The sequence below is a fragment of the Haliotis asinina genome, chromosome 10, assembly GCF_037392515.1.
Source record: "Haliotis asinina isolate JCU_RB_2024 chromosome 10, JCU_Hal_asi_v2, whole genome shotgun sequence".
Taxonomy (NCBI): domain Eukaryota; kingdom Metazoa; phylum Mollusca; class Gastropoda; order Lepetellida; family Haliotidae; genus Haliotis; species Haliotis asinina.
The window spans coordinates 14,370,580-14,383,262 of NC_090289.1; the positions used below are offsets into that span (position 1 = coordinate 14,370,580).

General features: G+C 38.5%; 1 protein-coding gene across 1 annotated transcript in view; it reads left to right on the top strand.

Moving 5' to 3' along the window:
- Positions 1-12,683, top strand: part of LOC137297934 (uncharacterized) — a 237,060-nt gene that overhangs the window by 74,041 nt on the left and 150,336 nt on the right. Inside the window, exons 11-24 of the mRNA XM_067829924.1 lie at positions 280-855; positions 1,084-1,161; positions 3,045-3,071; positions 3,680-3,857; positions 4,148-4,527; positions 4,673-4,696; positions 5,815-6,381; positions 8,380-8,424; positions 8,770-9,381; positions 9,601-10,167; positions 10,464-10,553; positions 10,807-11,418; positions 11,638-12,204; positions 12,501-12,590. Of these exons, the coding sequence (XP_067686025.1) occupies positions 280-855; positions 1,084-1,161; positions 3,045-3,071; positions 3,680-3,857; positions 4,148-4,527; positions 4,673-4,696; positions 5,815-6,381; positions 8,380-8,424; positions 8,770-9,381; positions 9,601-10,167; positions 10,464-10,553; positions 10,807-11,418; positions 11,638-12,204; positions 12,501-12,590 (4,413 nt within the window). The remainder of the gene's footprint in view (positions 1-279; positions 856-1,083; positions 1,162-3,044; positions 3,072-3,679; positions 3,858-4,147; positions 4,528-4,672; positions 4,697-5,814; positions 6,382-8,379; positions 8,425-8,769; positions 9,382-9,600; positions 10,168-10,463; positions 10,554-10,806; positions 11,419-11,637; positions 12,205-12,500; positions 12,591-12,683) is intronic.

A 12,683-nucleotide genomic window follows, 5' to 3' on the forward strand; every position in this document is an offset into this window, starting at 1 on the left:
TTCTTCATGAGTCTGATCTGATCAAGTTCATCATTTTTTTCTACTGAACAATAGTGTCCTTCCACTTTGTGTCTTCAGTCATTCTGTTTGGACACATTCTTCATTCTTGGTGTTTTCTTGAGACATCATATTCTGGCCAGTATTTGATCATTATCAGCTCCTGATGCCCAATTAAATCAAGTCCTTTATGGCCTTCTTACCATATGAGCTCCCTATGGTGATAGGCACTTAAACTTTATCTTGTCACCATATCATTTTCAAAATGTTGCCCTATTTCAGATAGTGGAGAAGCAGATATTGCTATTGTCTACCAGTATGGCAAAACTACCAAACCAAAGGATATCAGAAGCTTTCTCCATAGATTCCTCGGCACTTTACTGAAAGATGCTGATATAGATGGAGGAGCTGTCCGAGTGGCACTTGTGAACTATGGAAGGAAGGTCTCCACAATGTTTAATCTCAACCAGCATAACTCAAAAGCAAAACTGATTAAAGCAATCACGTCAGCAGTCCATCCAAGGCAGCGAATAGCAAAAGTTGATGGTGGAAAAGCTCTGGCTACTGTTCGAACACAGATATTCACTGCAGCTAAGGGTGACCGTCCAGGTGTTCCAAATGGTGTCATCCTCATAACAGACACAAAATCCAATCTGAGACCTGCAGCTTTCATCAATGAAGCCAACAAGTTGAAGGCAACTGGAACACAGATATACACTATTGGTATCGGTAAAGCAAACCAACGGGAACTGGGGAGTGTAGCAAGTCAGCCAACTGCATCTTATTCTACATATGTTCCAAAGTATGCCAACCTTGGCAATGCTGTCAAGAACGCTGTTGGTGCCGTCGTGAATGCCTGTAAGTGAAGAAATTGGCTCAATCATACTGCTCACTGTGGCATAACCTCAGAATTTACTGGATGAATACTTCGCTTTCATTTTGTGGCCTGTACATAATAACATCAAAACATCGATAATTTTTAAGAAAACTCACTTCCATTTTCCTACTGATTTACCTTTCTTGCCAAATTTATGTTTAATTTTGTCATGGAAGTGAATGAAACTGATCCATACACATTTACTCCAGTGAGTTCAAGTCCACGTAAACCTCCAACAAAGGGGCCTCAAACAACAAAACCACCAGCAAGGGTAACACCCCAACCAGGTCAGTCATAGAGACTAGCAAGCAGGGAGAGTTATCATGCCTGATCTGCATCATGAGCAAACCTGTGATCACTTGCATCACATGATGGCGAGATGTAGCAGAATAACTGTTGCAACAATGTGCATGGTTTTGAAGCACTCACTGAGTTGAGAAGTACAGTGACTCACCTAGAAGCAGGATCACATAGTTGAGCAGTTGGCAGCACTAGAATGAAGAGTTCAGTTTGACAGAATGATGCATGAAGTTCATGTCACTCACCACAACTTAGATAGATCAACACACTGAAAGTGGTTGCTCACATGTTCATGTATCACATAATCAGCCAGTCGTCTGATGTAGCAGCAAGAATACACATAAAGCTGGATGCTGCATGGTTCATGATTCAGAATTCCAGGTTTAGTACTCATCTACAAAAGCAGCAGCTGACTTTGAATATCATCCTGGAGTGATGAGTGATATAGGTAGACGGAAGACTGGCATGAAATTATCTAGTCATCAGGCACTTGTAATTCGATCATCATGCTCATTATAGGAGATTGTGCTGCACTGCGCATGCCACATTTGAAGTGTCCTAGTTGAGTTACTACAACAACATGGAAGCATGATGCATTTGAAAAAGTTAACCAGTTTTTGCATTCATTATTTGGACTACAATATAGACAGTAGTTCAGTGACATGAGTGTACCAATATACCCATATCTGCATGAGTCAAACTCGGATCAGGCACCCACAGGAGGATTTTTATCAGCTGCATGAATTACCGGTTGTACCTATGTATTCAACATCATATCCTATTCACAGAAGAATTTCAAGACCCAAGCCAGTGCATGAAATTTGAAAGTGTTGAAGAAGAAGCACCAGTTCTGTTTCTGCATGATATGAACTAAGTTTGTGTTCATTTTGTGTCATGGATCTCGTTGCATGACAAGGGAGTGACATCTTTGGTTTCATGTAATCTCGTCACTACATGTCGTCTCTAGCTCTTTTCCAGGCCAATTCAAGGCAGTTGCACTGATATCACTTGGCACATTTCAACATCAACGCTGGATTTGACATCTGTGTCGGACGTCAATGTTCTGTGTTGTCTCTTACTGGATGCTTGTGTATTACCTGACTGTTCACGTGTTACACTGTATGTAAGCACATCGTTTATTTATTGTGAATGATGCTTTCACACGTTTGATTATTGTTTGTTAATCACAATTGATCATTTCCCTGTTTTGAATATCATTTCTACTAACTCTTCTCCAACTTTTTTTAATGAAGATTAGTGTGTTGTTTTCAGTGGACTTTATTTGTCCTTTTGATGTTAACTATTGATGTGTGTCTACCTATTTGCTCGTGAAATGTCCAATTATTTGTTTGTATGTTGTTAAGTGTTGTGTGTAGTTTTTGTTGTTTTCTTTATGTAGATCAATAGATAAGCAGAGCATGAACATTATCTTTAGTTGTATACCTCAATAGATATATTACAGTAAACTATAGACATTTATTAAATAGAATAGCACTTGCATGTTTCTAAAAGAATTATTTTAGTAGAACTGATTGATTTGAAAGGTAAGCCTTTGTACTAAATTGCTGAGTTTTTTATGTTGTGGTAATCTTTGTTTCTTCTTTTCTACAGCTAACAAAGAAAATGTAACTGTTTCCTTCTTTAGATTTTAGGACGACTCTTTTGTGGACATGTGAAAGTTAACATATATTTTTATCTAACATTATCTTCTTCACTTTTCGGGATTAACACTCAGTATCTAAAGCACACTTTATTTGTTATTTATTTATCTAAGATGTTTTAGGTATTACCCAAAAGATCCTAATAATGTTGATAACCATCAAAATATAGTAATGTCACTGTTTTCACAACACCTCCTGGTTCTTTGCAGGACCTGTTTGTGGTGCATCTGTGGCCAGTAAGTATAAAAACCCTTACCAACATCTCACCATACAGATACAAAGTGCAGTGCTACAATGGTATAATGTAACTTCTCTGAACTCTTTGTACTAATGGGTGGATGTTGCTCTACATATTTTTTCAAAGATGTATCTTTGTTATCTTGGCTAACTGTACATATGAAAAGTAAGGTAACATATCAAACTTGATGTACCTAACATTTCAGTTTTGCTTTGCACATAAGAGGAGCATAGGTAGATTACTCAGTATTGAGACTGACATAAAGTACAATCAGTATTGGTGAATGTTTGTAGCATAATTGATTGAAGATTTTGTCCACAAGAAACATGGTATGTATGGTAGTGAACAGTGCTTATTTTTAAGAGTGAAATTTGAACTTCTCCATTTTGTCTTTCTATCAAATATCTTTGAAAACATTAATGCAGACTTGTCCGCTGTCAACTGTTGTTTTAATTTATGAAGTTGGTCTGACAAACAAATTACTTCATGTCAGCATTGTATTTGAGTCAGGTTCCAGATTTTTTTCCACATGGACTTTGCCAAAAATACACAACAGTAGCTTAGGTCCAGACCATTTTCACACTTTTGTCTTCTCCACTTTTACAGCTAGCTCTGAGGCAGACATCATCTTTGCTATCTACTTCAATCCAAAGGGATCCCGACAGAATTTTGACAAACTGAAGTCGTATGTTTCATCTCTGGTCCAGTCAGCAGATGTAGATTCTGGCAGGGTACGCCTTGGCTTCTTTGTTGACGGTGGTTATATACCATTCCAGCTCAACAGGTGTGTACTTTCCTGTGGTATCAGAGAATGTTATTTATCAGTGAAAATATGTTTTCTGCTTCATGCTGATTCATCTTTGAATTGATCTCAGGGGTCCCTGGTTAAAGCAACATGACATCAGATTCATGATATATGTATCAATATGTATTAAGGAAATATTAATTTGAACTTAAGCTTACATTAAATTGTCCCCGGAGTGCAAAATGTTGCTAGCAGTTGCTTTATATGTAAAATCATGTGATTAGTGATTCTATTTACATCTGAAGGGTTATATTTTCTCAATCCTCTAGATATTCCTCCACTATGGACATCACAGACGCCATCAATCAACTCGCTAAAAGAGTAGCCCGGACTCGTAGTTTCAACCTGCCAAGAATGCTGAAAACTATCCGAGAAAGGATGTTCACAGCCGATAATGGTGACCGTGATAGTGTACCCAATGGCGTTATCCTTGTGACAGACTCTACAGCTAATCAGCCTCGTGCTGCCATCAGTGCAGAAGCAGATAAGATGAAGGCAGCATGCATCGAGGTGTACACTGTGGGAGTAGGCCTTGCAGACAAGTCACAGCTGGAGATGGCAGCTGTAGATACCAACAACATCTACACAGTGTCCGACTACGCAGAACTTGAGAGGAATGGAGACTCTGTCCGGAGATCAATTCAGGCCTGTGAGTGACCACTTAAGTGAAGAAATGTCATGTTCACAAAATTATCATTGTAATATCTCTTCCTGTTTAATGTGTCAGCCATTGTATAATAATAGCTATGTCTCTCTGAGTATCAGATCCTTTTATTGTTTTCCTTTCTTTTCAGTCCGAGCCGGGGGCAAGACGGATAGTAAGTAATGTGACCACTGAGATAGTGGACTATCATCATGGTAGTTCTCTGTTCCTGGTCACGTGGTTGAACAAAAACATCCCTTGCTATACATAATTTCCCATTAGGGCTAACAGTCTGTCCTGTTTCATGAAGCTTTTGGAACTAACCACTGCATACTGTGTGCTGCTTCCAGCCCAGGTTGGGATAAACAGCACTACAGGAGTTCATCTGCAAATCTTTCCTAACCTCTGGTACATTCATCCTGACATGCCAGGTTTTACAGGTTTCTTAAAAATGGCAGTTGAAAATGGGTGCTGTGACTGAAATTCATGATCTACTTACGTATATATTTAATATGACCTGCAGTAATAATGCCATGCTTAGTTTGCTTTTGATAAAAAATGAAAATTGTCCATAAGAGTGCTTAGAACCTGTCCATGCTGAAAGTACCATTGGAGAGAATTTTCTTTCAGTGACTTTAGCAACCATGGATGCAGCCCATCAAGATTGCTAGCTGATTAGACATGGAATGTAATTGTAGAGCAGTCAGATATGATCACATATGAAACCAGTATTAGTAATGTTTTTGCTTTTTTCACTGAGCTGAACATACAGTAAATAATAAACATAGAAGAAAGTGACACGGTGAAAGATGTAAGAAAGTAATACCCCAAGCACACTCAGGGATGGCAAGCAGTAACATTTGCTATGCTGGTTTATGAAGCTGAAAGTTTTAGTTTGAGGAGCTTGAGTCCTGTAATAAGGTCTTGATTTATCTTTACTACGCAAAATTGGCTATTCCTTTCAAAAACAGTAAGTGGAATTTAATCATATTTTGATATATTACAACTCTATGACAATAATACAATCCAAAACTTTCAGCACAAGTATGTTGACTTCAGTTGATTTCTTTGGTACCAATCTTGAGTTGCTATGGCAATGTGTGTGAAATATTAGAGTAGTAAGTTAACCTCATGATGGAGGATGCAGAGGAGGAAGAACCTGGAGAAGTTGCTGCCTTTGATCCTGATGGCCACTCTGAAGGCTGCTCTGTAAAGTCACTGCAGAAGGTAGGTTTCCGTGTAGACTTTATCTTACTATCCACTCAATTCATCCTCATCACTCATTTCTTGCAGACTGCTTGAAAGCCAAACTGGATCTGGTTTTTGTTCTTGACTCTTCTACAAGTGTAACAGAACCCAATTTCAAGTTGGTCTTGGATTTCTTGAAGGATTTCCTTAATTATGCTGATGTTGACAATGGTAATGTCCGAGTTGGTGTAGTCCTCTACAGCACTAAAGTTCAGGTTGAGTTTCACATGAACGCCTACTCCACCAAGTCTGAATTGATGACAGCCATAGACAACATCCCCTATGTGTATGGCAGCACAAACACTGCTGGAGGTTTGAGGGTAATGAGGGAGGAGATGTTCACAGCTCAAAATGGAGACCGGCCTGATGTCCCCAATGTTGCCATAGTCCTAACAGATGGAGTATCTAACATTAATGCCCGCCAGACTATCCCAGAAGCTGAAGAGGCCCGCAAGGCTGGCATCAAGATCTATGCTATAGGCATAGGTTTAGCAGAAACCAGAGAACTAGATGGTATTGCATCTCCTCCCATTGAACAGAACCGATTCATAGTCAAGGATTTCAAGGAACTACAGAGCCTCAAGGATAAGGTGTTCACATCTGTATGTCCAGGTAGGAGCTACGCCAATAGGTGTCCTCATCACCATGTGACCTAACACATCGTCTGTCTCTCCGCCCACTTGTTGGGCAGGATCATCACAGCCCAGATCATTATGGGATATTTGATGTCTGCTTGCTAACGTCGTTGACTTAAACAATTGCTGCAGCGGAGTCATTTCAGTGTTTAACACATGTCTCAGCACTGGTTGTGGGTACTGCTCACTGTCTTTTCATGTCACAGCTGGTGTAGGTTCACATATCTAATAAATGTTGCATGCTGGGAATGGCCTTAATAATATCAAATATATACGTCAATGTCCATATTCATGTCATTATATGCACAGTGTTCATAAAACGATATGTATAAATATATATACATATACATGTGTCTTCAATGTCTATTTGTTTAGAGAAAGATTTTCTCAATGTGGATGTCAAACAGTTTCATATGCAGAATACATCACAGCTGCCTGTTTGATATAATGTCAGAAATAATGATAATAATCAAATCTTTCTTATATGGCAAATTAAGAACTAAGTAGAGGGAAGGGCCTGAACATAACAACCCCTGGTTAATGAGTGTGTTAAAATTCTTTGCAACATGGCAAAGTAGTACAATTAAGAAATGAACTCAGGCGCTCTATGTTACTTACTTGTTGCCAACTACTTTTAGATATCTGAAGGGTTTATCCCTTTATATTTGTGGCAGTGTTAGAAACCTTCTAGACAACAGGATCAGTGAATGAACATTATTAGTGGTCCTGTCTGGTCCAAAATAACATTCATGGATTTACTTAACTATCAATATTATTATATCTATTTGAACTTTGAACATCTTTTCAATTTCTAAAATATTCACTGGCCACCAGCACCACTGCAAACTTATTTAGTGGTTCTGATTTTTTACTAGTCAGGGACCACAGGACCAGCGTATATTTTGTACGCTCAGTGGGAAAACTAGTAAATGAACAAGAATTCCTTCTTACTGTTTTTGCAAGAACCTGATGTTGTCACTGACTTCCCTTGATCCACTCACAGCATTTTCACAGATATTCCCTCTACAGCAATAGCAATCTGTTTCTGGCAATAGTCAGGTACTTGACTGAGTAATATTTTCCATTAGCAGTTAACACTGGATAGTGGATTTTGATTTTCTTGAAGTAAGCACAAGTCACTGGAGTAAAATCAACAGTGTGATATATTTTGGCATATGAATCATGTATATTGATCTGTTTCTTTGTCATCAGATGACATGTTTTTCATGATGTCTTTGGGTCTTCATAACTGTCATATGGACTCACGTGTTCATTCCATTCAAATAAGAAAAGAAAATGATTCCATGGGCAGTTTATTCTTTACCTGTCTTTGTGTGAATGTCAATATGGAATGTAAATCCTGTAAAGAAGTTGGAATGTAAATCATGAAAATTTTTCACTTTATGAAGCTACTACATTTGTGGTTGGTAGAGAAATGTTTAGTTGTAAAGAAGCACAACATGTGTTTGCTTTAAATTGATTTCAACATGTTGGATAGATATTAGTTTGGTCACAGAATTGTCCTAGGCACTCCAATTCTAAATATGTGTATGGAGTACCAAAGACATAATGATATGTTTTGTTGAGGGTTAATGTTGGATATCTGTATTTTGACATTTCTGTTGACATGAATATATATATTTATATATATCAGTTTTGTTTCACATGTAACTTTTTATGCTGTTTACTAAATATCAGTGACAAGTTTCATACATTTTCCACTTTTCGAGAATTTCATGATTCAGACATTCATTATTCATTATTGCCATTAGTGAGTCATTGTTCCCTTAAGTAATATACACTGCACCATAATAATTCACTGTTCTCAAACTGAAATTCACCTGGGTAAGTTTGTATGTATTATTTTTCAGTCAGAAAGTACAAATTTTTGTTTTCAATTTCTTTATCTGTAAGTCTTGTGTCTTTATTGTGCATGTTATGTTTGGTTTGTAGTCTTCTACTGAATGTGTTTCAGTTGAAAGACCCTCTGTACCTGTCCCCATTCAACCAAAGGATGATGGTAAGTTATCATTCCTGCAACTAGTCCTCAAATACCATTGAACATTAATACTTCTAACACAAGTGTCAAGAGTGGTGAGTCAGTAAGGTTTTACATCACATTAAGCTATATTCCAACAATATCACACAGCAGACGCAAGGAATGGTACCCAAAACTGGACCAAAGTTTACAGTGACATGAGCAAGTTATAAGCACTTGGCTACCTCACCACCCTTTATCAACTTGATACAGAATCATAACTGGATCACAATGTAGTATAACCTTAGCATTCATAGCTTGGGAGGATTCAGCTTTAACATGTAATGCAAACACCTTTCAAATTCCTTTTTCATGCCTTTTTATCAGATTGTTCAAGTACCAAACTGGATCTGGTCTTTGTTCTGGACTCCTCCACCAGTGTCACAGAGCCAAACTTCAAACTCATGTTGGACTTCTTGAAGAACTTCTTATATGTGGCCAACATTGATGATGGCAATGTCAGAGTTGGTGTAGTCATTTACAGCACCAAGGTGAACATTCAGTTTCACCTTAATGAGTACAGAACAAAGAGAGATGTGTTCCTTGCCATAGACAGAATACCCTACCAATATGGCAGCACCAACACCTTTGGGGGTCTGAACACAATGAGGACCCAAATGTATGTTCCCGAAAGAGGTGATCGCCCCGATGTGAAGAATGTAGCCGTGGTGATCACCGATGGTGTGTCCAACATCAATGCCAGGAGGACAGTTCCAGAAGCAGAGGCTGTAAGAGGTGCTGGCATCCACATCTATGCAATTGGTATTGGTTTGGCTGACACAACAGAGTTGGATGGAATAGCCAGCAGACCCATTGAAGAAAATCGCTTTACTGTGCAGGATTTCAAAGAGCTCAGAGGTCTTCGAGACAAAGTATTCACCTCATTTTGTCCAGTTGTCACTACTCCAATTCCACGTACCTTACCACCAAAAGTACAAGGTTAGTCATAAGGTTTATACTACGATATTGTTTTAGGATAAAACATAAAAGTGTATGTTTTTCAAAGGCTTTGACTTCTCCAGTGTTTATGTATGAAGGTTTTAAATCATGTCGTAATCAAATGAATGGTACCTGTCCATGTGCTTCTTTAACTTCATTCATTGCCTTTTCCAACCCAGTAATTGTTGATCCATCAACTTTCACTTTTTCCTTTATCAGACTGTTCCTATGCCAAGCTGGATCTTGTCTTTGTTCTGGATACCTCCACCAGTGTCACAGAGAAGAATTTCCTTCTCATGAAAGATTTCCTCAAACACTTTCTGTATGTTGCCAACATTGATGGTGGCAATGTCCGTGTCGGCGTGGTAATCTACAGCACTAAAGTTAGCATCCAGTTCCAGATGAGTCAGTACTCATCCAAGCGGGAGGTTTATTTAGCCATAGACCAAATACCTTATCAGTATGGAAGTACAAATACCTATGGAGGACTGAATGCTATGAGGACTCAGATGTTCACTCCAGAGACAGGAGACCGACCATATGTTGACAATGTGGCCATTGTCATCACTGATGGTGTTTCAAACATAAATTCAAGAAGAACAATTCCTGAAGCAGAAAGGGTGAGGCAACAAGGAATCCACATATATGCCATTGGCATTGGTTTGGCTGATACAACAGAGTTGGATGGCATAGCAAGCAGACCTGTTGAGGAGAATCGCTTTGCTGTACAAGACTTTGATGAACTAGTTGGTCTGCGAGATGAAGTGTTTTCTTCCTTCTGTTCAGGTATGGTGATTTCTCAATTCTGTCTTACTGTTTGTATGTTCAATGATTGATGCTTTACAGTGTTCCACAAAGTAAAATGTATTCACTCTTTTCTTATGAACTTTGGAATGAATGTTCAGCTGAACTGAATCTTTTGTACAAAATTCTTAGTAACCTCAATAAAAAAGTAAATGAAACTGTTGTGTACAAAAATTTAATGTTTTCTCACTTTGTTTGGGTTTCTTCCTTAAACCCATTCTTACTAGCTTAAACAGTGGGAAACAAGTAACCAAGTTATTTTTAATGTACCTTTTCAGTAACAACTACTGCTGCCCCCACAACCACTACGACCACCACAACAACTACAACTACGACAACCATTCCTACAACAACTCCTGAGGTGGATGGTATGTTTGGGTTTTACCATTATAATCATGAGCTGTAATTTGAAACATTTCATTGTTTTCCCCTTTTACTAACAAAATAGGATGTTTGATGTAATTATGCGAGTCTCAACACCTTATTCAGTATGAATTAAACCACAGATGTAAATAATCTTACTCCATCCTCTCTATGCATCAGAATAGTGTGATGTTAATTCTGAGATAATTGCAACTAATGTTCATTTTACTGAATTGATATATTATGGTTTATTATCAGATTGTTCAAGTACCAAACTGGATCTGGTCTTTGTTCTGGACTCCTCCACCAGTGTCACAGAGCCAAACTTCAAACTCATGTTGGACTTCTTGAAGAACTTCTTATATGTGGCCAACATTGATGATGGCAATGTCAGAGTTGGTGTAGTCATTTACAGCACCAAGGTGAACATTCAGTTTCACCTTAATGAGTACAGAACAAAGAGAGATGTGTTCCTTGCCATAGACAGAATACCCTACCAATATGGCAGCACCAACACCTTTGGGGGTCTGAACACAATGAGGACCCAAATGTATGTTCCCGAAAGAGGTGATCGCCCCGATGTGAAGAATGTAGCCGTGGTGATCACCGATGGTGTGTCCAACATCAATGCCAGGAGGACAGTTCCAGAAGCAGAGGCTGTAAGAGGTGCTGGCATCCACATCTATGCAATTGGTATTGGTTTGGCTGACACAACAGAGTTGGATGGAATAGCCAGCAGACCCATTGAAGAAAATCGCTTTACTGTGCAGGATTTCAAAGAGCTCAGAGGTCTTCGAGACAAAGTATTCACCTCATTTTGTCCAGTTGTCACTACTCCAATTCCACGTACCTTACCACCAAAAGTACAAGGTTAGTCATAAGGTTTATACTACGATATTGTTTTAGGATAAAACATAAAAGTGTATGTTTTTCAAAGGCTTTGACTTCTCCAGTGTTTATGTATGAAGGTTTTAAATCATGTCGTAATCAAATGAATGGTACCTGTCCATGTGCTTCTTTAACTTCATTCATTGCCTTTTCCAACCCAGTAATTGTTGATCCATCAACTTTCACTTTTTCCTTTATCAGACTGTTCCTATGCCAAGCTGGATCTTGTCTTTGTTCTGGATACCTCCACCAGTGTCACAGAGAAGAATTTCCTTCTCATGAAAGATTTCCTCAAACACTTTCTGTATGTTGCCAACATTGATGGTGGCAATGTCCGTGTCGGCGTGGTAATCTACAGCACTAAAGTTAGCATCCAGTTCCAGATGAGTCAGTACTCATCCAAGCGGGAGGTTTATTTAGCCATAGACCAAATACCTTATCAGTATGGAAGTACAAATACCTATGGAGGACTGAATGCTATGAGGACTCAGATGTTCACTCCAGAGACAGGAGACCGACCATATGTTGACAATGTGGCCATTGTCATCACTGATGGTGTTTCAAACATAAATTCAAGAAGAACAATTCCTGAAGCAGAAAGGGTGAGGCAACAAGGAATCCACATATATGCCATTGGCATTGGTTTGGCTGATACAACAGAGTTGGATGGCATAGCAAGCAGACCTGTTGAGGAGAATCGCTTTGCTGTACAAGACTTTGATGAACTAGTTGGTCTGCGAGATGAAGTGTTTTCTTCCTTCTGTTCAGGTATGGTGATTTCTCAATTCTGTCTTACTGTTTGTATGTTCAATGATTGATGCTTTACAGTGTTCCACAAAGTAAAATGTATTCACTCTTTTCTTATGAACTTTGGAATGAATGTTCAGCTGAACTGAATCTTTTGTACAAAATTCTTAGTAACCTCAATAAAAAAGTAAATGAAACTGTTGTGTACAAAAATTTAATGTTTTCTCACTTTGTTTGGGTTTCTTCCTTAAACCCATTCTTACTAGCTTAAACAGTGGGAAACAAGTAACCAAGTTATTTTTAATGTACCTTTTCAGTAACAACTACTGCTGCCCCCACAACCACTACGACCACCACAACAACTACAACTACGACAACCATTCCTACAACAACTCCTGAGGTGGATGGTATGTTTGGGTTTTACCATTATAATCATGAGCTGTAATTTGAAACATTTCATTGTTTTCCCCTTTTACTAACAAAATAGGATGTTTGATGTA